At 50.6% G+C, this 23,286-nt stretch overlaps 2 protein-coding genes across 5 annotated transcripts in view; both read left to right on the forward strand.

Annotated features, from left to right (window-relative positions):
* The window catches only part of Rab11fip5 (RAB11 family interacting protein 5), a 36,053-nt gene extending 25,038 nt beyond the window's left edge, over positions 1-11,015 (forward strand). Inside the window, exons 4-6 of one of the 3 annotated variants that reach the window (XM_046432373.2) lie at positions 3,117-5,126; positions 8,266-8,455; positions 8,691-11,015. In XM_046432373.2, coding sequence (XP_046288329.1) covers positions 3,117-5,126; positions 8,266-8,455; positions 8,691-8,894 — 2,404 coding nt within the window. In that variant the 3' untranslated portion in view covers positions 8,895-11,015. The remainder of the gene's footprint in view (positions 1-3,116; positions 5,127-8,265; positions 8,456-8,690) is intronic. The other 2 variants (XM_058575135.1, XM_046432374.2) reach the window with 2 other exon arrangements.
* Positions 11,016-12,286: 1,271 nt separating this feature from the next.
* Positions 12,287-23,286, forward strand: part of Sfxn5 (sideroflexin 5) — a 113,996-nt gene continuing 102,996 nt past the window's right edge. For both annotated transcript variants that reach the window (XM_046432375.2, XM_046432376.2), the window contains exon 1: positions 12,287-12,445. In XM_046432375.2, the coding sequence (XP_046288331.1) occupies positions 12,344-12,445 (102 nt within the window). In that variant the 5' untranslated portion in view covers positions 12,287-12,343. The remainder of the gene's footprint in view (positions 12,446-23,286) is intronic.

Raw genomic sequence — 23,286 nt, forward strand, 5'->3', positions numbered from 1 at the left:
AGTAGATTGTTTTTCTGCCTGTTCCTTGTTTTCCTCATCCGCCCCCCATCCCCAATCAGGCTAACCCTAGAACTTTGAGCACTGGAAGGAATCAAATGCAAATACACCCCCCCCCCCAAAAAAAAGTGGGGACATAAGTTTGGTACAACAGAGGGGCAGTTGAGTCATTACAGTGGCCTTTGGCATCTCTGCCTTTCCTCAGCCCTTCCCCAGATGTGGGGGACAGCAGGTCCCTGTGGGCCTGGGATGTGCTATGATTGCTGGAGGGGCACAATATTTCTGGCTGTGTCCTGGGTGGTGTAAATGAAAACTGTGATATGTGCCCAGTTAAGAGTTGGTCAGGCCTTCTGTCCAGTTTGTGTCTGGTTTCTTGGCATAGTTACTATATTGAAAGTATTTTCATTTGGAAGAAATGATGGAGTCTTCCTAGTTATAACTTATAAGGGTCCTGTCTATCACCTTATTGTGACAGATGATGGGAGAGTGTGTGCCTAGCTTTCTGGTAAGGTTTCCTGGACACTGGGGCACATCTCAGGAGGACGCCAGGAGGCTATGCCTGAGGAGGGATGGCAGGAAGTGCACACTGGCTGGGGCTGGGTGTGCCTTGAAGGCTGGCTTTGGCCCCTGTGGGACTGCTTGGTGGAAGGCCTATGCAGGTCCATTTTTGCCGTGTTGGGAATAATGCATGGGACAAGGACACAGAACTCATCTCAGCCTAAGGAAGAGTGGCTACTAGTGAAAGTTGCCCCCTAGCTACAGAGGTGGTGGGAAGTTTGGTGTTTAAGTCAGTGGCAGGTCACGAGGGTGGGGTTCAGTGGTAGAATGCTTGCCGCCTGAAGTTCTGGGTTCTAGCCCCAGTACTGCAAAATAAATAAATAAATAAAATGCCTTCTATTTACCTAAGTGAATAGGTGATTTACATTAAGTCGCAGGTTCCTGCCCATCATCCCAAGTTCCTGTGTGTCCTAACATTTTATCCCCCAGATTAAAGGGGCAGAGTTATTTGGTCTTCTGATTTCTCGCCCCAACATTTGGGTCTAAATGAGAAGATAAGTCAGCATAATTTTGTCCCCACTTCTTAGGGGTGGCTAGTACAGTGGGTTCCAGGACTTAGAAAAATTTTCTCTGGTCTCAGACCCCAGCCTACAGAGTTGGACCACACAAGGGAATGTGCTTCTGACCTGTGCCAGGAGTACTGGCAGGGAGAGGATGTTTTGAAGTGAGACCCTTCAGAACGTGCCCTTGGTGTTGACAGGGAGAGGACAGATGAAGGGGAGAGTGTTCTGGAGACCAGGATGTACAGAATGCTCTCAGGCACCCCTGCTCTGGGAAGCCTGCTGTGCCTGGCGCCTTGTACCCAGAGCCCCGTTCTCTGGGGAGAGCCCTTAGTGGATTCCATACCAACGAGTTCATGTTCGTCTCTGGAGAGCCATGGTGGGGAGGGAGGCTGCTGAGCCTGGCTTGGCCTTCCTGGTGCTCCTCCTCTTGTAGTGGTGACTGCCACCAGGCTCCTGTGAAACTTCCTGGGTGAGTGGGGGGCCAGGCTGAGGCTGCAGGGTTAATGAGGCCCTCATTCCCAGGTCATTTAGGCCACTCATCACAAAGGAACTGGGAGAGAGATGTCCCAGACCTGGCTGTGACCCGCCCTCCCTACTCCTGTCTCTGGGATCCACCTTTGCCTCTGGTTGACTGAACTCCTTCCCATTGCCTGCTTGATTCTGTGTGCAGGCCTGCCCTGTCTGGACCCTGGCAAGCTCCAGACAGCTCAGCCTCTTTCCACTGATGCCCTGTTCCCCCAGCCTGCATTTCTCATGGACCATCTGGTGAGGCCTGGCTTCTGCTGCCTCAGGGTTTACCACCCACATTTCTTGTAGAAGAAACTGAATGGAGAAGATGGGTGTGGAGTTTTCCCTCTGATGTTTCCACCTAGGCAGGCAGAGGTCTAGGAGTGGGCCTTGGGAGCTTGGAGAGGGGGCCAGATGCCAGCCACGAGGAGTGAGACTGTTAGAGCAGTGGTGAGGCCACCAGGTGTAGGTCTGACTGTGGGCTTAGCTGTAACTCCTGTTAGACTCCAGGAAACCCTAGTGTTTGTTCTGCTTTCCTCCTCCAGTTTTTCTGGCCTCCAGTCTGTGTCTTGGGGCAGCAAAAGCTCTAAGTTTAGAGTATGCCCAGGCATCTCTGGAATGGGCTTTGTTCATAGGTATGGCTGAAGTGCTGGAAGACCCTGTGGTGGTCTCCTGTGTTTGGGGGGACTGTAGGTTCACTGTTAAGGAACGGGTTTCTTGAGAGGACCTACCCTGTCCCTGCTTTGTCATGCCCCTGCCCTCAGGGTGGCCAGAGATCTGTGTGGGGACCCTGGAGATTTATACAGAGTTGCTGTGGCCATTATTTCCCTATTCTTCATCTCCCAGGGCTGATCCACAAGGGAGGTGAGGTGAGGGGGCACCATGGGCAGGCGCTAGGCTGTGTGGATACCCAACAGCAGGTGTCCTCTGCAGGAGCCTGTCTTCCCTGGTGGGTTAGGTTGCCCCTCACAAAAATGAGATGGGCCGTCCTCTTTGATGATCACCTTGTCATGCTGGATGACAGTCCATCCTTACCTGCTTCTGCAGGGAATCAGTGCAGCCCAGTTTGTTTCAGGAGCCCAAATTCCAGGTGTCCTGCTTGGTTCTCTTAGTGCCGGCCCTGTCCAGCCAAATACCCAGGCCTGGCCTTATTCTGTTCTCTCTCCCCTCCAAGCTGGCTGGTGTCTTTGTTCTCAGTCCTAAAAGAGATGCCAGGTACTTTCAGTTGTTTTTGAAGTATAAATTTGACAAAGAGTTAAGTGTAAATTTGATAAAGACTCTTCAGCATGGGACAGAGGAGGGAACACTTGGTTTAGGTTTGGATCCTGCTGTAAGATGGGGGTCGGTGTGAGGATTAAGTTAGTTGTGCCCAGCACCCTTCTCCTTGGGTGGTGCCTAATAAAGTCATATGTTGGATCTTCCTTCTGGCCCCTGGCCCAAGTAGTGCCGTGGCACCTGGTCTTGAGGCAGGGGTGGGGGCGTGGTACTCGGCAGGGCCTTTTCCAGTCTCAGCATTAACCAGGAGGCTCATGGTTTTGTCTCCCTCCACAGCCTGGACGTGTCTCCTCAGGTAGAACCTGACCCAGCTGCTCCTCACCACTTCCCCTGCTCCCCCTGGGCTCCGGCCCCCCCCACTCCTGCTCCCACCGCTGCTCCCATGCTAAGCACTAACCTTTTTGCAGCCGCCTCCCCTGCTGCTGCCACCGCCACCATCACCCCCGAAGCCACCCCATCTGGATTCTTGGGTGTCACCAACCCGTTCCTCACCTCCTTGCAGAGCAACCCCTTCTTCGAGGAGCTCATAGCCGACATAGCACTAAACTCTCCTTCACCTGCTCCCTCTCTCCCCAGTGCCTCGAGGGCCAGCCCCGCCCCCCTGGCCTCCCTTGGGAAAGCCCTGCCTGAGTGGGACGACACCTTCAACATCTTTGCTGCTGGCAGGCTGCATCCGGAGGCCAGGAGCGAGATCCTGGCCCCTGAAGGAGTGGGGCTGGAGGCGGCTGGGCTGCAGGCCCCAGGCCCCAGGGCCTTGACAGTGAAGGCAGCTGAGCCCCAGGGAGACCCTGGGGGAGGAAGAGGTGGGAGCAGCATGTGGCTGGAGCCTGGGGCTCCTCTGGACTCTGAACTGGACCAGCAGAACACAAGTGCATCTGACCCAGGGCCCCTTGGGTCAGCTGGGCCTGGCCTGCCCTCTGCATCAGCCCAGCCGCAACTGAGAGCCTCGACCTCAGCACCAGACAGGGAGCCGCCGGACCCAGAAGTGGGAGCTGGACAGAGTCCAGCAGACAGTGGGACATCTCTTTTCAGCTCTCCAGAAGTGATCAGTGTGTGGGAGAGGCTACCAGGTTCAGGTGACACTCCTGAGGGCCAGGATGAGGAGGCCCCCAGAGGTGAAAATCAGCTTTTCCATGAGCTCAATACAGATGATTCCTGGCCTTGGGATGTGGTCACCATTTCTCCTGCAACTGAGATGGCCTCTACAACTGTCCTGCAAGGAGAGTCTAATGTGCTGTCTCCTCCCCGGGTGCAAGCAGAGTCACCAGAAACTGTGATCCTCAAGGGAAGCAAGGGGCCTCCCCCCCTGGAGCCAGAGCCAGAGGAGCCAGAGCCGGAGCCAGAGCCGGAGCCAGAGCCTAAACCCCAGCAGGAGCAGGAGGAGGGGCTGAGGCCCAGCACACCGCCTCCCAAGCCACCCCGCCTCTTCACACCCTCAAATTCTCAAGTGGAGGAGGACAAGGAGGAACAAGAGAAGGCTGCAGGGGGATTGAGTAGCTGGGGAGCAGGGGCAGGAGGAGAAAACTCTACCCTAGATGCACTCACTGTTGGTCCATTAGAGACCAAGGGGGAGGGCAGGAAGCCTGACTCAGAGGAGTCTGACAGCCGGTCATCTGGGACCCTGCTAGGTGAGCCAGGTCTGGAGGAGCTAGTAGAGGATGCCAGCCCCTCTAGGTCTGGGGCCTGCCCATCTGTGCCCATCAGGTGCCCTGAGGGTCATGTCCCCATTCCCTGTAATTCATTAAGCTTGGCACTGCCCAGTCAGCAGATTGCAGGGACTCTAGACAGGGGAGAAGGCTCTGAGGCCCAGAGTCTGGGGCCAGTCGGAGAGAGGCTTGGGCCTTTGTCAGTCACCCCCCAGCAGGCTGATCTGTGGGCCTCAGAGGATGCCTTGAGACCCTTCTTGTCTCAGGAGAGCCGAGATCCCCCTAGCCTCCCATCTACATCCCCACCAGGGTCCAGGGAATCCTCTATCCACTCTGGTCCGGAAGAGCTGCCCACGCCCCCAGAACCTGCCTTTCCTCCGCCCCCTCTCCCGCCCTGGGCCAGTCACCGCCATGTGGGTCCAGGCCTTCTGTGCTCTCCCTTGCCTGGAGCCTGGCCCCTGACCTCTACCTCCCCACCCCCCGGGGAGTCAGCCTCACCCCCCCACCCCTTTGAGCCCTCCCTTCCTGGAGGCTCCCCTGCCCCTGAAGGGGAAGACCACGCTGCAGCCACCCCAGCCTCCCCGCTTGTGCTTCTGCCCTTGGAGACACGACCAGCTGAGGAGCTACAGCCCCGTGCCAGGTGAGCATCCACCTCCCATCAGGAGGAATGGGAATGGGGCCCAGTATAGCAGTGGGTGAGGTGTTCACATCCCAGCCTCCTCCTTGCTTAAGGGCAGGAGAGGGTTTGCTCTACCCTAGGCAGGATGGTGGAGGCTGTGAAGTCTTGAGCTTTCTCTGGTACCAGCCCTGAAGCTGCCTCCATCATGGGGCCTTGGACAATCAGGGTGGCCCCATAAGCCGGGAGTTTGGGGGATAACACTGACAAGGAGGAGGGAGTAGGGAACAAAGTTGGGGAGAGCAGTACGTGCTGGCAGGAGGGGGGTGAGAGCCTTGCATGCAAGGCAGGGGGACTGCGGACAGGAGTGGAGCTTGTTAAACATGGAGGTCCACCCAGTTCTTCTGACAGGCGGTGGGGGAGCAGGCTGGCAGTGAAGCTGCGGACTGTTTTATGTCCAGGTGAGGTGAGGACTTGGGCCAGAGAACCAGAGGAGGGTCAAAGGTCAGAGAGGAAGTGGGAGAAACCCTCAGAGGAGAGAGAGGAAAGCTAAAATGCTTCTCACATGTGGTAAAAGAAGGCTTTCTGCCTCTGCAGCGCATTAGCCACTTGTCTGTCTTTGGTTTCCTGCCTTTCAGAGGTACCAGCCTCTAGGGCCAGTAGGACTACTGAGTGGACCAAGGAGGCCTGTGTGATTCTGGTCACTGGGCCTTGGTTTGGGGTTGCAGGTGTAGGGTGTCGGGGGCACAGGTCTAGAGGCTCAGGATTGGGATATGGTAAGTGTGGCTCAGCTGGCTGCAGAGTCCAGGGGACCAGGAGCATTCTAAGGAGTGGTGAGCAGAGGGGCTGCTGCTCCTGATGAGCACATGGGCCCTGGGGAACGGTCAGGCCTTCATCCCTCATTAGCTCACACATTAGTCACTTGAGTTCCCTGAGCATCTGCTCTATGTCAGACCCAAGGAATTCCCAGTCCAGTGGGGAAGACAGGTCCCAGAATGAAAGGCCTTGGGGGCAACTGCTGGCACTGAGAAGTGGGTGGGAGGGAGTCTGGATGCCCCACCTTTCTCCTCCAGCTGTGGGTAGTGCTGTGCCACCTGTGATAGGGGGAGCAGGCGAGGGAGCTGGTGGTTGCAGCTTCTTTGCTTCCTGATCACAGCATTGTCAGCTGGTCCCCAGCCTCCAGCACGACCTTTAATTACACATGCCATTTTTTGAAAGTTTTGTCTTTTCAGAGTTGGCTTCATGTCTGTGCTTTGCATGGTGAAGCAGAGCTAACCCCATTTCTCAGATAAGAGCTGCAGGGACCAAGGTCCTTCAGATGTGGGGCAGTTGGACTGGAGCCCAGGCTTCCTGCTGCCAACTCACTTAGGGTATTTTTTGCTGTACTGGTCATCCATTCCTGCACCACCATAGATGGCCCCCTTAGAAGTGTTGTCATACCCATTTCTAGTGTGGATTCCTAGGTGGCAGTTAAGCGCCTGGTTTTTTCCCTACTCTGCCCTGCTGCTGGGCACATGGCCACTCTTCCAATACTGTGTGACTGAATCTGCAGCACTACCCCAAGTAACAGAGCTGCTTCTCTGGGTCTTTGGGCCATTTTGCTTCCAACTTCTGAATGGCCTAAAGCCTCTGTAGGGGGAGCATAAATTTGTAAGAGGTCCCCCAAGGACAGGTTGGCTGATTTGAGAGCCTGATGCTTATAGCTTATATAAGTGTTATAAGTGCAGGGGAGCCCAGAAGAGGCTCATCTTAGCCTGGGGAATCAGAAAGCCTTCTTGGAGGAGGTGGCTTTGCACTGCTTTGAAACAGGAGTAGGAATAGGCCAGTGGGAGGAAATGGCAATACTTCAGATACAGGACTAGCTTTTATGAGGTCCTTAACAGATAGCACTCTTTCTCTTTCTTGCTGGGGAATGGTGGGCCATGAGGAAAGGGCAGGCCCCAGGTTTTGTTAGATTGTGTTCTCACTTTGATGGGAGCCATTGAAGGGTGGAAAGGTGAAATCATTATCCTGCAGCAGAGTGGGAGGTGGTTGGAAGTAGGCAAGATTTGCTTGGCAGAGCTGTTAGCTGTGGCTGGAGGAAATGTGTAGCTAGCCCTGGCTTGAAGAGGAGAAGATGGCTTGAGAGAAGGTAGGAAGGTGGCGGGGCTTGATTGATGAAGGCTGAGGCTGAAGGGGACAAGTCAGAAGGACACCCAGGTTTTTGACTGGGCCCTGGGAGGCTCTCTGCTGGGGGAGCTCAGAGGAAAAGGCAGGTGGGAGGAGAGCATGTGGCACCAGAGGTGGATCATGAGGGAGCGATTGAGCCAGCCTGCAACTGTTTGCACTGGTCTAGAGCCTGAAAGTGAGGTCTGGGCTGGAGCTGGAGACTTGGGTGGGAGGCTGGGTCAGGGGGAACATGAAGGGGAGAGACACCAGGGGCAGACCAGCAGTTGAGCCTGAGATAAGGCCCTCAGGTGGAGGTATTGGGGCAAGAGGAGGGAGAGCAGCCCAAAGGAAGGAGTAGTACAGGTGTGGACTTGGACTCCAGAGGGAGATGCCAGGCCCACTGCCACAGCAGGTTCTCCTGTGCTGGGCTGAGGTCCTGTTCTCATGGGTTGAGGAGTCAACAAAAGGTAAGAAATTAGATACACAGTGTGGCATCCGTGCTCTGGAGCGGTTTGGGTTTGAGGAAAGTGGTGATGACTGAGGGTGAGCGAGCAAGTACAGGTTGAGGGGGACTCATAAGCCTGACTGGGTGCACAAGTGATTATGGCAAGGCCAAGAACTTCAGTTTGCCCAGGTCTTTCCTGGTTTTAGCTCTGAAATCTCATGTTCTGGGAATCCCCACAGTCCTGGGGAAGCTGGGAAGGTTGGCTACCTCCCTAGAGAAAGTATAGAAGAGGAGGAAGGGAGAATGGCTGGAGGCTGGTGTCCCTGGCAAATTCCCAGTACAATGCAGAAATTTGTAGAGTGGCCTCTGCCAAAGAACCAGGTCATTAGGTCAAAGGGGGAATGAAATGTGGAGAGGGCATGTGGTGGGACGCAGATTGAGGCATGCAGGGTGCTGCTGCCCAAGAGACCTCAGCTGTGCAGCAGACCTTGGGCTCTACAGAGAAGGTGGTCCCACCTTCCCAGTGCCACCCTTCTCCCCTCATAACCCATCTTCTGTCTGTCTTTGCAGTCCCCACCCCGTGAAGCCCCTCAGTGCTGTCCCTGCAGAGGGCATTTCTGATAGGAAGCAGTCCCGCTCCAGTCTGAGCACAGCTCTGAGCAGTGGGCTGGAGAAGCTCAAAACAGTCACATCTGGTGGTATTCAGCCTGTGGCTCCGGCACCCCAGCTTGGCCAGATGGTGGACACCAAGAGATTGAAGGTGAGACCCAGGGTGCCAGGGGCAATCTGACAGAACATGGTGCTGTGGAGGGGCCTGTAGCATTGGGAGGGTGGAAGAGTGAGCAGGCCAGGTCCCCATGCCACAGTCCTGAAGTTGGTTAGCCCGTCTCTGGCATCTGAAACAGTTAGCTCTGGGGCCTGTGATGGGGTACTGGGGTGTAGGTGGGCAGTAGGCCAGGGGCTGCTCTGCTTATTCTCATTCCATCTGGCTTCAGGACTCTGCTGTGCTGGACCAGTCGGCCAAGTACTACCATCTGACCCACGACGAACTCATTGGCCTGCTCCTGCAGCGGGAGCGGGAGCTGAGCCAGCGGGATGAGCATGTGCAGGAGCTGGAGAGCTACATTGACCGGCTGCTGGTGCGGATCATGGAGACCTCACCCACACTGCTGCAGATCCCCCCTGGGCCCCCCAAGTAGCCTCCCTTGTCCCCATCCCTAGAGGGTTGGTGAGGACCTGCTACCCAGACAGGGGCTGTGACCACCTGTCCGTCCACCCTCCCTCCTGCTGAGCACATTCTCATCTGGGACGGGGTGCAGTCTGTCTTCCTGGCCACTCCATGCTCCCTCTCCCTCCTGCCTCTACTGGGGCTGCTGGAAGTGAGCCCTTGGACTCCTGTTAGAGCCTCAGGTTCCTTTACTACCATGCGTCTCTGGGAGCGCTCAGTCTTTCCCACCTGCCTGTTTTCATAACCCTTAGCTTTGGGGGCTCCAAGAAATTGGAATAGGGAAATTAGCCCCCAAGATGGAACAGGGAGAGCTGCAGTTTGATGTGGTATCTGGGACCAGACTGCTGTAGCACAGACTTTATTATCCTCCAAGGATGTCAGCCATTCCTTCCCATGGCCAATCCCTCATCTTCTTCATTTCCTAGTATTGCTGGGACTGGGACAGGACCAATTTGCCTGTTTGTAGGTTGTAGGCAGCCAGTGTGCCTATTCTCCTGCCCCGTGCCCATCCCCGAGAGCAGGGAGCCCATGTGGCCTGGTCTGTTCTGCTGCGTCCTGAGTCTGTTTCTGTTTGGAGCTGCTTGCATCAGGGGTGCAGTATAGATGGAGGTGGTGCTGTGTGCTCTCCAGGCTGCTCCCTGCCCTTCTCTGGAACTTTCCACTGAGTGTCATGGGTGACTGTGGAGGTAGGGTTGGGTCAGGGGAGAGCTCCTTGCTTTTCAGGTTCTCACCCACCTCTGATGTGTGGACCTGTCCAGGTCTGAGCTTTGGGCTGCTTTTGTTTTGGGGATGAAGCCTCCACATCTGTTCTTATTGTCTGTCCAGATGCCAAAACTCTGTGCTGCTGCAGGGTTTGAACTTTTGGAAACAAATTAAAACGTGCCTTTTGCGGGTGGGGTCAAGAGCCTCTGGATGTAGACCTTTCCTTCCTGGTGGCATCCTCCTCCTGTTGAGCACTTGGGGGTGGCTCTGGGAAGGGGAAGAGGGGTTGGAGGTAGCCTTGCTCTGTGCTCTTCCCTTCCCAGAGTTAATCTCAGCTAAGAGCCTGGCCAAGTGCTGCTGCCTCCTCAGCCTTCCTGCCGTCTTGCCCATTTCCCTCCTAGGCAGATCCTAGGATAAAAACTTCTGATGGGAGCAGGCCTGAGGCTGCTCTGCTCACTCTCATTCTGTCAGGCCTCAACCAAGCAGCAGTTGGCTGCTCTGGAAGTGGGAGGGCACACTATGCCTTAGGAGACACCTGTACATAGAGAAAAAAGCCTTTGTTGCCCTCCCACCTATCCACTAAGCTTCTGTCCTGGCCTGTCCCTTCATCCCCAGCACCTTGCCTGGCTTGGCTGCAGTGCACTTTGAAATGAAGTATCTGCCCTTTGGCTCAGCCCCTGGTTTGCTTATGGAAAGCATAGTAGGCTATCCCCATGACATCTGCAGGGACCCTTTGGTGGCTTGGGCATCCTGCATTAGCAAAGGGTGGGAGGTGAGAAGATGCCAAAGGAGGGTACTTTTGGCCCATTGAAGAGGCAAGAGCCCTTCTGGGGCTCCCTTCTTCATGAGAGCCTGTGGGCTCACTCAGAAGGCCTCATAGGAGATGGGCTCTGTGGGTGATGTCAGTCTTCTGCCAGGATGCACAGGAGCCCCATACATGGGGGAAAGCCCCTGCAGAGTTGACATCTTTAATGTCCACTCAGCATAGCTGAGAAAAGTATCCATAGGTGTCCAGATTTTCAGTTATGTTTTTTGGAGTGATTGGGGGTAGAGGTGTCTCTCGAGTAAGGAGATCACTCCCCTACTAGGTATTCCTCTGGGCTCTAGGTGATCCCAGCTCCAGTCCTGATCTTTCACCATCCTTGATGTTGGGCCTCTCATGTGCTCAGGGCAGGGGTGTCTTTAGAAGAAGGTTTGAATTGAAACCCAGGATTCTTGTTTGATGTTTCTGTTCTGGCCACAAGATGGAGAAGAGCTGCCGTGGGGTGGTCAGGAAGCAGGTACCATTCTGCTTAGCTGTTTGTCTTCCTAGTTGTAACTCCTCTGTTTATAAAGAGCTTGTTCTTCATGTTTCAAGCACTTTATGAAGAATAAAATTTCACATACTGCAGGTGGTCTGTCTTGTTCCTGTTTTGGAATGAGTGTGGGAAGGAGACTGCCTGTGGAAGAAGGCAGCCTTGAATTGAAGTGGGTGGGGTTCACCGATGATATCACAGGGCAGTAGTACAGTGTTGCCCAATGGCTGGGACTCAATCTTTCACCAACTCACAGGATCTCTATTAATTAGACATCTATTATGGCCGTGTTTATTGGTACAGTGAGGAAATACAGATGGCAAGACTTGAATTCTGTTCTCAAGCTACTTTGTCAAGTCTAGTAGGGGGAGATAAATTACAAATCCAAAACACAATTGTTTCTTATAGTTAGCTAGATTCTCTTTTCAGCTAAAGGAAAATTCTGTTTCTTATTGCTCAGCCATTAGTGCTACAACCTATGCAGGGTTCAGAAAGATTTGGGCGGACATGAGCCAACCCTGCACTTTACCCTGAGACTAAGAAGACCCAAAGTGAGGTTTCCCAGAGTCAAGTCCAAAATAATTTCACTGTCTTCGGTGAAACAGGCAGCCCCTTATACCCCCAGTCTGGTTCACTGACCAAATTCAACAAGGAGTCTTAAGCTGCTCTATGTAGAAGTGTTTACTATCCTTGCTGGGGTTGCTCCTTATCTAAAGTCCTTGGAGCTGGTACTTGCAAGGCTACTTAACCCTATTTTCAGCGGGCTCCCCCCACCTCCCTCCCACACCCCGACAGTTCTCTTCCTCCCAAGAAGTAAGGCCCAGGAGGGATCTTTCTTGGTTGGTCAAAGAAGGTGGAGGGCATTAAGGATTGGGTGTCAAAAGCCCAGCTTACTCTGGGAACCGAGTGTTAGTATGACTGGAGAGCACAGGGTGGGAGGTAGGGTGGTGATACAAGCAACTGTAGGAAAATTCAGCATTGCAAGTCCTTGCAGAAAGCCCTCCCAGTTAACCCCCACTTCACCTGGAGTCCTTGCCCATCTACTCCTGGGTCAGACCCATTGGTGGAGGGCCCTTGTTCTGGGCTGCTGCTTCAGGCACGACTTCTGTGACATCAACCCAAACTTCTGTGGGCTGGTTACTAGCGAGGGGCCGCCCGGTGTTCCCCTACCGGAACCTCAGGGCCATGCTTACATACCTTTCCCGTACTACCGACCCCTGCAACACCGAGACGGAGGCTGCGTGGATGCAACTCTCCGCAGTCTGAGGTTGTCAAGATTCTGAGAAGAGAAAAACTACACTTCCCACAACCCCTTGCGCGCCCTGCTTGCTGCGGTTGCTCATGGCCAATCGGGAGAGGCAGCTGTGGCGGGGGCCGAGGAGGGACATTTTAAAAGGGCCGGGGATTGCGGGCGTCAGTGGCCATGGCGGATACAGCGACTACAGCATCAGCGGCGGCAGCTAGTGCCGCTAATGCTTCGACCGATGCACCGCCTTTCCAACTGGGTAAACCCCGCTTCCAGCAGGTGAGGACCGGAGCTGTGATCTGCATGTCGGCGGGTGGCATAGGAAGGGCTGGCAAACTCCCCTCCAAAGTCCCCTTTAGCCCAAGGGTCTCCGACCCGCGGCCACCGGAGCCTGCAGTTAGTGCCGCGGGGACCTCGGCCACAACCACCCTTTTCCCATTGGTCAATGGGCCGGGCGAGGACTCCCAGTTTGACTTCCTATTGGCGGTTGTTTCTGTCACTCCTCTCCTGCCCGCGCCCTCCAGTCCTTCTCGCCCGAGGCGCTCTTTGATTGGCTACTGACGACCGAGGCCCGGACTCCCGGGCGCCCGGGTCCGGTCTGCTTTTGCAGGGTCGCTCCAGCTTGTGCAGCCGCCCACTCCCGGTGCAAAGTTCGGGCCCGGCCCTGGGTGAGAAGTTGGCGTGGCCAGGATGCCTTCTAACTTTTCCCCCGACTAGGACTGACTTTCCTTCCGAGCTGCAGGCTGAGCCGCCGTGCAGCTCCCGCACCTCGCGATCATACTTCCATTCCTCTACCCGCAAGTGGGGTCCGCGCTGCACCGCAGGGTGGGACCACGTGCCGAGTTCTGCGGCTCCCCGGCCTCTCCCATCCCCCAGCCGGGAATTCCCTGACGCAGCGAGTCGGCTGGCCGGTGCCCCGCAGAGATGGAGCTGGGACAAACCTGGAGAGCCAGGGGTGCGGAGGAAACGCTGTGTCATCCCCTGGGGCCGCAGTCCCTAGGAGGGTGCGTGGACCCGGGAACCAGCCCCAGCCTTTCCCTCGCTGAGTCCTCCGGTACCCCGGCCCAGGCACCACGGGGCGTTTGGCTCTGTCCAGATCCACTCGGACTCTTCTGGGCACGATGATTGTGTTTCTTTTCTTTCTGGACCCCCGCCTGGGCGCCGCTAACTTGGTACTCGGGTACCATGACAGGGATGGAACCTGCAGTCTCGACGTGTTGTCTGGGCCCGGGAGACCGGAGCCTAGGAGGGGCAATTCCCACTCCGCAGACCCTGGGGCCCTGCTGTCTCCAGCGCTGAAGAAGCGCACTTTATTAGGAAAAGGGCGAAGAGACTCAGCTAAAGGGAACCGGGGATTGCGATGGGTGGGGTGGGTGGCAGAGGAGCCAGAAAGAACTTTGCAGGAAGAAAGGCTATGGTACAAAGGTCGGTGCAGTGGCTTGCTTGCTTGCTTTTCTTTCTTTTTTTTCTTTTTTTGGCTGCAGTTGTGGGAGGGGGACTGGATCCAGCCTTGAGGTTTAATGATAATTAAGGAACTGCTCTCCTTATCCTTTTGAAAAAATGTCCCCGGGGGTTTTAAATGGGACTAGATTGTTTTTAAAAATAGATCATCTCAGCATGTAGGTATCTGAGAAGATACTGTCATCTTTCTGCTAGTGTAAGATGCCACCTATGGCGAAACTGGGGGTGGGGTTCTCCTGCCTCACCTGGGGTGACCCTTCATTCCTTTCTACATCTCCCATTCTGCTCATCCTTCAGTCAAGCTTAGGCCAATCTCTAGCTGTGGTGTTTTTCCCCCCTGGTCTGATAAAGTCAGGTAGCTGATTCCTTCCTGGAAGCCTCTTTGGCCACCCACAAAGACTTTTCCACCACCACAACCTTTCCCTGAAGTCTTTTCTGTTGTTCTCTACACCGTGGTCATTTGGTCTCAAACCTCATGTAGGTCTTTTGAGAAAATATTACCCTGTGGTGTTATGTAGGTAGTTAGGCTTTTAATTAGGTGTTGAGTAAAAACTTCTCCCCTTGTTCCTGTTATCTGTGTGTGGCCCTTGGAATATCCAGTCACCCAATAGATATTTATGGGGTACCTCTTAGTGGCTTAATGACTAGGCCCTTTGCTGTGGAGCCATAGATGCACGTTGGAGGCTATTGGTTCCTACTGCTGTTGCTGGTCCCTCTTTTGGGCAGTAAAGTGTGTGTTGCATTTGCTCTTGAAGCTGTCCAGCATAGTGGCCTGCATAAAGAACAGTGCCTGAGCACATGTGATTCATCCATGTTAAGGATCTTCTCTTTCCTCCAAACCTGCTCCTCCCACACTCTTCCCTGGCTCTCTGTAAGCAGCTCAGCTTGCCACCCAAGTGCTAGTCATAAACCTGGGATTTGCCTGTGTACTTCCCTTCCTCTCTCTCACTCTATAAGTACTATGAGAGGCCATGATCTCACCTCTGCAACAACTTTCAGATTTGCTCATCTCCATGGCTAGACTCCAAAACCAGCCCCCCTCATCTATTTCCTGGACCATTGTGGAAGCCTTCAGACAGGTTTCTCTGCTTCCACTCTGGCCCTCTTCCCATCCCTCTCTCTTCTGTGTGGCAGAGTCCCAGCAATGCAGGTCTGATCAAATGATACCCCCTCCCCCACACATGTACATTTAAACACCCTGAAGTGGCTTCCCTTGCTCCTAAGATAAAGATCTCATCTCTGAAGGGGCCCAAAGTTCTGCACAGTCTATCTATCCCTGTTGTCTTCTGTCTTGAGTCCTACCACCCACCCACCTTTGTAACAACCTTCCCACTACACTTACTGCTTTTTAGCTTTTAAATCTATTATGGCCTTTCTACTTCCCCCTCTCCAGGCCATCTGCTGGAATATCACCTCCCCACATCCTCAAATCTCACACCACTCCTCATTCTTAATGAATTAGTGAAGCATCACTTCCTTGGGGAAGCCTCCAAGATGAGTTGACTGTGCCCTGCTACTGCAAAGCAACTGTCTAGTGGATACATTGACTTGGGGATGACTAGTTCATTACTGTCTGTCTCCTCTTTTGACCTTAGATTCCATGGAATCAGGGACTGTGTCTGCCTTGACTCCCTATTGACTCAGCTATGTCTGGCACTTCAAAGATGCTCAGTAAAGACTTGTGAATAAATGAATGTGCCGCAAATACTTGAGTGGGTTTTGTGGACCTGAATTTGACATACTAGGTTGTGTCTGGAGCAGTGGTCATTGTCCCTTAGGAATCTTGTTAAATTGCAACCAAATGAGAGAATGTTTGATAGTTCAGAGACCCCAGAGTTGGTGGTCTCTAAGGGGGTGAATCTAGACAAAATTGTCTGCCTTGGACGTCCTGGGTTCATGAGCTCCTTTAGGGTCTAGTCATCTTTATCTGCCCTCAATATTTAGCATACAGTTGGTGTCCAATGTATACTCCTATTGCCTTGTGCTATTCTGACAGAAGCCTGCTTTGAGTAGCTCATAATCTAGCGTCCATTTCCAGAGCCAATGCTGGGAACACCACTCTGTTCTTCAGCTAGTTTCACTACTTTCTGTAGAAATTGGAACCAAAGTATTGCTTTCTGGAGTCACCTCAGAACTTCTCTTCTCCCCCGCCCCTAAGAGTCTCCTTGTGCTGGAGTGCAGGGGAGGAAGAACACCATGCAGGATCAGGGGGTGGAAAAAGGGTGATAAATGGACTTTGGAATGTGGCTGTTTTTCTCTCCATAAGATGGTGATAGTTAAGATTGTCCCAACCTGTATGCATGTTGAGTTATGAAATTTACACAACCCAGTGGGGTGAGTACAAGGATCTCCAGTTTACAGGCAGGAAACTTGTAACATATAAACAGATTAGATGACCTTATAGGCAGACTGGCTCCAGAGTTCATATTTGTTTATTGCCAACTCTTTTATTTCGGAGGTTTTCAAATGTACAAAACTGGAGAGACAGTCATTGAACCTCTACATATAACTCAGCTTCAACAATTACCCGTTTTTTTCTTTTCTTTCTTTCTTTCTTTCTTTCTTTTCTTTTTGTGGTGCTAGGAATTGAATCTAGGCCTTATGTTTTCCAGGCAAGCACTCTACCACTGAGCCATGTCCCCAGCCCCATAATTACCAATTTAAGGCCTGCTTTGTTTCATCTATACACCCCACTCCCAGCCACTAAATTATTTTGAAGCAAATCCTAAACATCATGGCATTTCATTGGCCTACTAGTGGATACCTCTAAAACTAAGGACTCTTGGCTTGTGTTCATTCATTCATTTATCATACTAGTGATTGAACCCTGTGTACTCTACCACTGAGCCATATCCCCAGCCTTTTTAATCTTTTATTTTGAGACAGGGCCTTGCTAAGTTGCCAAGGCTGACCTTGAACTTGGGACCTTCCTGTTTCAGCCTCCAGAGTAGCTGGGATTACAATCATGTACCACAAGTGTTCTACCACTGAGCCACAACCCCAGCTCCCCTAGCTACTTTTGATTAATTAATTAAATAAAATTAATTTTAATTTTGGATAATTTTAGATTTATAGAAGTTAGAAAGATGTACCTCACATTACCATGGTACATTTATCAAAACTAAAAAGCCAACATTGATATATTACTATTAACTATATTCCAGATTGAATTGGATTTCACTATGTTTTTTACATCAATGTCCCTTTTCTGTTCTAGGAGCCCATTATATTTAGTCATCATGTCTTAGTCTTCTCTGATCTGTAAGTTTCTCAGACTTCCCTTGTTTGGATGACCTTGATGATTTTAGCAAGTGCTGGTAGGATATTTTATAGACTGTCCCTCATTCTGGGTGAAGAATATTGCAGAGATAAAGTGCTCTCTGTATCACATCATATCAGAGGGCTTCTCAATTAGTTTTAATATAACCATAATACCCTTCACATACCTGAAACAATTAAATCTTAATGACTTCACATTTCTTTAATTGTCACCAAATGTGTGTGTGTGTGTGTGTGTGTGTGTGTGTGTGTGTGTTGGTACCAGTGATTGAACCCAGGGATGCTTAACATGAGCCACATCCTTAGCCTTTTTTTATATTTTATTTAGAGACAGGGTCTTGCTGAGTTGCTGAAGGCCTTGCAAAATTGCTGAGGCTGGCCTTTGAATTTGCAATCCTTCCTGAGCTGCTGGGATTACAGGTGTGCACCACCACGCCCGCCCGGCCCTAAATGGTTTTTTTTTTTTTTTTTTAAATTATTGTTGTTTGAATGAGACTTCTGTCAACTCTACACATTACATTTGGTTCATGTTTATTTTGTCTCTTGATATTCATTTCTCTCTCCCTCTTTATTTTTTGCAGAAACTGGGTTGTTTGTCCTGTAGGATGTCCCTTATTCTGAATATGGTTGATGGCATCTCTTTGGTATTATTTAACATGTTCCTCTGTCCCATTTCTCTTGCCAATTTGCAATCTATTTTTTTTTTTGTTGTTTTTTAATCTGTTTTAAAGCACTATCCCACCTGGCCTTGTGGAGGGGGGAAGAGGAAAAGGAAGAGTCAGCACCTGGAGCTTCTAAGACCTGCCTTCCTCTCTTTTCTTCTCCTTTGCTGCCCTTTTCCTCCCCTGAACTCTCTTCTCTCTCTCTCTCTCTTTTTTTTTGCTTCAGAGTAAGATCTAATCCGGCAGGTGGAGCCGAGGCAGGAACAAGAACAAACATGGATCTCCTCCCATTTGTTTTCAGTCTATCCAAAAATAGTTTGTTTTTTTTTTTTTTTTTTAATTGCTGCCTATTTATTTTTATTTTTTAAGCTTCCTCACTCCTTCAGAGAGCTCACCTCCTGTTAAGATGACCAGGGTGACAGTGAACTGTGTGTGTGCTCGGGTCCAACGTGGACTGTGGCAGATTTCCGTAGAGCAGGCGGGTTGCACAGGGCTCACTCTGTGGCCCCGGGAACTCCTGGGCAGGAAAATGTGCTCGTCACATGAAATTTGTGTGGGCTGAGAGTCCGGAGGCCAGGAGCAATTTCTCATATATTTTGCCTCATATGAAGTTTTAAAATCACAGTGCCTTTTAGATAGTTTTTTGAATCATTTCCTTCCCGTAGGCTATAGTGACTTTCTGAGAGCAGTGCTTGGGGTTGGTTTGTGTTGTGGAGCAGCTCACACTTCCCAGAATCACCTGGGAAGGTTTTTAAACCGATATTGCTGCCTGGAGCCTGGAGCACTCAAACCAATAGAACCAGAATCCGTGGGTGTCTGGCCTGGCCATGAAGTGCCTGCTGATTCAGACAGGGTACAGCCTGGTTGAAGACACCTGCAGCTCCAGCCTGTCTACCTTGGGCTATAGGTTCAGTGAGTATTTTATTTCTAATCCTAAAGAGCAATCATTTTGAGGTCTGGGGCTAGGTGTCTGTCAGTTCTTCTTGGGCCTTTGCCCTCAGCCTCCACTAAGAGGCCTGCTGTCCCCAGCTGAGCTGCATCTAGGGAGAGGACAACCTGCTGCTGGAGGTCCAGGGTCCCTGCCAAGAATCAGCAGACTCACCTTCCTTATGAAGGGAAAGGGAAAGGATTGTTTGACTGACTCATTCTCTGGTAAAGAAAAAGGGAAGGAAAAAATGTCCACTGTGTGATTAGATTCAGATGGGCTGAATTTAAGAGGTGGGGGTGAGTGGGTGCACTATACATTTTAAATTATTGAGAAAATAAAAATGAACTCAAAGAATAGAAACCTTGCCTGCCATTCATGGCAGGGAAGACACACAGAGGTAGTTTTTGTTTCTGCAAAGAAATAATGTTTCTTAGCTGAGGCTACAAAGTATCAGAAGGACCCCTTTCTTTGAGTAAGCACTCATTGAGAACTTGAGTTATCTAAAAATCATGGATTGCCAGAGACTTTGCTGTTTTAATCATATCGTTAGGAATGAAGTAACCAGTTCTTGATGGCAGATCTAAGCCACTTTACCTAATAGATAACCCAAAATGATTAGGTTTAAATGAGTTTCTGGTTTCTGGTCTCAATATTACACACTAGTTTTTCTTTGTCTTTGTGTGTGTGTGTGTGTGTGTGTGTGTGTGGCACTGGGGATTGAACCCCTGGGTGTTTACCCCTGAGTTATATCCCCAGTGCCCTGGCTCCTTTTTTAAAAAAAATTTGAGACAGAGTCTTACTAAGTTGCTGAGACTGGCTTTGAACTTGAGATGCTCCTGCCTTAGTCTCCTGAGTTGCTGGAACTACAGGTATGTGCTATGGTGACCAGCTCCACACTAATCTTAGCTTTATAGTTTCCATGGAAACAAGGCCCTAAGTCCACTTATCAGTCGAGACCTAGCTTGACCCTTTCCATGCATCCCCTTGCTTTGCTGGGAGTTAGGAGCAATCGAAGGACTACTTTATTTCAATTTCCCTCCACCTTTTATCCATAACATTGGACATCAACTCAATCTTTTCCTTTGGTGATACATCCGTCATAACCATGCTGTGCAGCCTTCCTTGTTGCAGTAATTCAGTAGACTTGACTTTGTTAAGGCTGGTCCCTGGGGGTTTTAGGCTGGCTGGGTTAGGATTACAATGTGCTTTGAACCCTTTTCATGGATCTCAGGCCTGTATTTCAAAGTGTTTATTGAACAGTTACATCTGGAATGCCCAATGACCTCAAATGTACATGACCAATGCAGAATCCTTGTCTTCCTCTCCACTAAAACAGTATGCCTCTAGCTCCCCTTATCCTGATTAATACACATTAGTATTGAACTGGCAATCTACACATCATCCATGACTCCTGGTTCTTCCCTGTTCTTCCACTCTCAGCAAGCCTCGCTGTACCCCAAGGCTCAGCACAGTGTGGATCACAGTAGGTCTTCAGAAGCTAGTTGAACGGTGAATGGGTGAAGAGACTCTAGGCATCTGCAGTTTCTGATCGCAGCCTTCATGCCCTCATGCTGTCCTGTATAACCTCTGTTAGGTTAACCAGCCACCTCCCAGTGTCAGTTCCTCTGGGTGCCTCCTTCACCCTCTCTAGGAAGAAACCTATGTGTCCCCAGTGCACTGTGTGATGCCTCATTTGGGCACTGATCACAGTGTTTTGTAGTTATTTGTTTACTTATTTGTGTTTGACTTCCTCGATGGTTCCGAGTTCCTGGAGAGCTTGTTCATGGTGATGCTCCTGGAGCCTGGCTCAGTAGGAGTTTGCAGATGTCTGTGAAGCAAAAATGCTTTATCTGAGCTTTTCCCTCAGTGACTGAAGTAGAAAGTGGCAAAAGAGGGCTGGCAGGGCAGAGACAGGATCAAAACCACAGGACAAGTCAGGGGCTGGAAGTGTCTGCTAGAGCATCTTTTCCAAGTTGCTTTGCTCACATCTGTTCCTGCTCATCCTCATCCCTCTTGGACCACAGACTTTTCAATTGTACCCTCCCTTCAAAGCCCCATCCCGCCCCGCCCTGCCCTATCCCCTTCAGGAAGTTTGGAGGCCACTGGATGCTCACTAGCCCACTCATCCATTCAAGTGTATCCGCACAGCCCTTTCTAAGTATGTGAGGAGACTGGTAGCCAAGGTGGATAAGGGAGGAACTATCCACATCCTACACCCTTCAGAAGTTCATTGTCGAGTATATTACTTAACATACCAGCTTGTACTTTAATTTACATATATTTTAAAAAACAGAATATTACTTCTATATGTCACTCCTAATACTGATGTTTTTTTCATTTTAAAAGCAATTTAAAAGATATAGAAATAATCACCCATAATCCTATTACTCGGAGGCAATATCTGTTATTATTTTAATGTATTTTCATCTAGCATCTTGAAAAATATGGTCTGTAATTTTTTTCTTTGAAACACCTTCAGTAGTACAGGAAAGGTGTCTTATAACTCTCACCTTACAAGAGTAGGAAAACTTCCCTTTGCCCTTTACCTACCTCCATCAGTTTTTAAAATTTTGTTACATTTCCTCATTGTTTTCTTTGTCTAGGTGATGAAGAAAGTCTAGAAACAGCAAATATACATGATCTCAAGGACATCCGCAGAGTGTAAAAAACAAAATAATAGCCAGTATGGTGGATCATGCCTGTAATCCCAGCAACTCAGGAGGCTGAGGCAGGAGGATCACGAGTTCTAAGCCAGCCTCAGCAACTTAGTGAGTGATGCCCTAAGCACCTTAGTGAGACTCTGTTTCAAAATAAAAAGTAAAAGGCTGGGATGTGGCTCGGTGGTTAAGTGCCCCTGGGTTCAATGTCTGGTACCAAAAAAATAAAAAATAAATAAATAAAATAAATAAATAAATAACAGTACTTACATTTTTAGGTTATATGACCACCTTTGTATTTATACATGTTCTTTTTCCTCAGCTACTTGAAAGTGGATTACATACATTCATCCCATAATTCTTTAGTGGATGTCTCCTAAGAATAGGGACATTCTCCACATAACCACAGTACAGTTATTACATCTAGGAAATTTAACATGGATACAATACTTTTTATTAATCTATGATTCATATTCCAACTTTTTCACTTGTGTCAATAATACTCTGGAAAACATTCTTGCATCAAATCCAGGATCCAATCCCATCACGCAATGTACTTGACCATCTCTTTAGTGACCTTTAACTGTGGGTCAGTTTTTCAGTCTTCGTCTTTATGACATTGACGTGTTTGATGAATGAGGCCAGTGATTTTGTGAAATGTTCCATAATCTGGAGTTTTCTGAGGGTCCCCATGATGAGATTCAGTCCCTCCGGAATGCCACATTGGTGACACAATTCACTTCTCACGTCTCCAGGCACAAAATATCCATCTGCCCCTCCGTGGTCCTTTTAACATGTCCCTGTCACTTTGGTGGAGATGGCACTTCATTACTTTCTAGCACAACCAGTTTCATCTTATACCATCCCTGCCCTGCCCTGGAACCAGCCACTTCCCTAGGGAACCTTGGTTCCTTTCACCAGGGTCTAGATGTCTTTTGGTAGTTTTGCTCTTCATTTAATATCCATCTGTTTCTATCTCCTGGCTAATTAAGTTGGAATCCCACTGCTTATACATTTTACAAAATCATGAGCAGTTTTCCATGTCATAACTGTGGTCTGAAAGCATGATTTTAAATGTCTGCATAATATTCAATCATATAAATGAATGTCACTCAACCATCACCTTGGTGATGATTAATGATGTAGCCTTGGCATGTACCTCTGACCATATCTCTGAACATTCTGATTGTTTCCTTAGACTGAGTTTTTGGAGATAGAATTTTTCCAGGACAATTGTATGAGCATTATGTACGTATGCTTTAAGTGGGGAATGGTTTGGGCCATTTGAGCTATAGAAGAGGCTGGAAAAGTGATTGTTGTAGCTAGGAATGCTGCTGAGGCTTGTTCTGGTCTGTGTTCTGTACCTGGAGGTGGGTGGCAATAGCGGGTAGAGAGGCTGCTCTGTGTAGGGGGTGCCAGGATGAGCAGAGGGATGGGTCTGATTTATGCAGGAACTTTGGTGACCCAGGGCCTGTTGCAGGTCTTTATTGGGAAGGGAAAGGAAAGAAGCTGACTGCAGGGGCTGCTGTCCTTGAATGCAAGGGCAGGGAAGTGGGAGCTCCTGTTTTCTTCACTATGTAGAGCATAGGGCTTGGAGAGCTGTGGGGCTCTAGGGAGGGATTTGGGGCAGAGCCCAGAATGTAGTGAGGCATGAACCCCCAGTGTTTGCAGCTTTCCCCTTCATCTCTGAGCTTGGCACCCTCTTTTTATTCCTCTTGAATTTGGCTTAGCCCAGCTGGCTTTGTCCCCAGGTCGAAGGCCCAGCAGCAGTGTTGCTTGGTTTCCTTTCACTGGGCTTGAATGCCGGTGGCCTGCTTAGCACAAAGCCTTCCTTTTCTAGGGCCCCTGCTCCGGGGCAGGGTTGGAGAAGCTGGTCCCTTGGCCTGCACCTCACAGCAGTTCCAGGACTCTGGTTGAAGCAGGGCCCGTGGGCCATGGGTGCAGTGCTGTCTTGCTTGGGCTCTGCCTGTGGCTATCTTCCCCCAAGTGCAGAGCCGGATCTTAGAGAGGGGCCCTATCAGGGGTGGGCAGGGTCTTCATGCTCCCTAGAGTTCCTAAGCAAGGCAGGGGGGCTGGGGAGATGGCTCCCAGTGATGCTTGGAAGCTTTTGAAGGGGTCAGCTTAGATCTCAGG

This window comes from Marmota monax, unplaced genomic scaffold, assembly GCF_021218885.2.
Source record: "Marmota monax isolate L192 unplaced genomic scaffold, Marmota_monax_Labrador192_F-V1.1 WCK01_AAM20220418_F8-fsc00106, whole genome shotgun sequence".
Taxonomy (NCBI): domain Eukaryota; kingdom Metazoa; phylum Chordata; class Mammalia; order Rodentia; family Sciuridae; genus Marmota; species Marmota monax.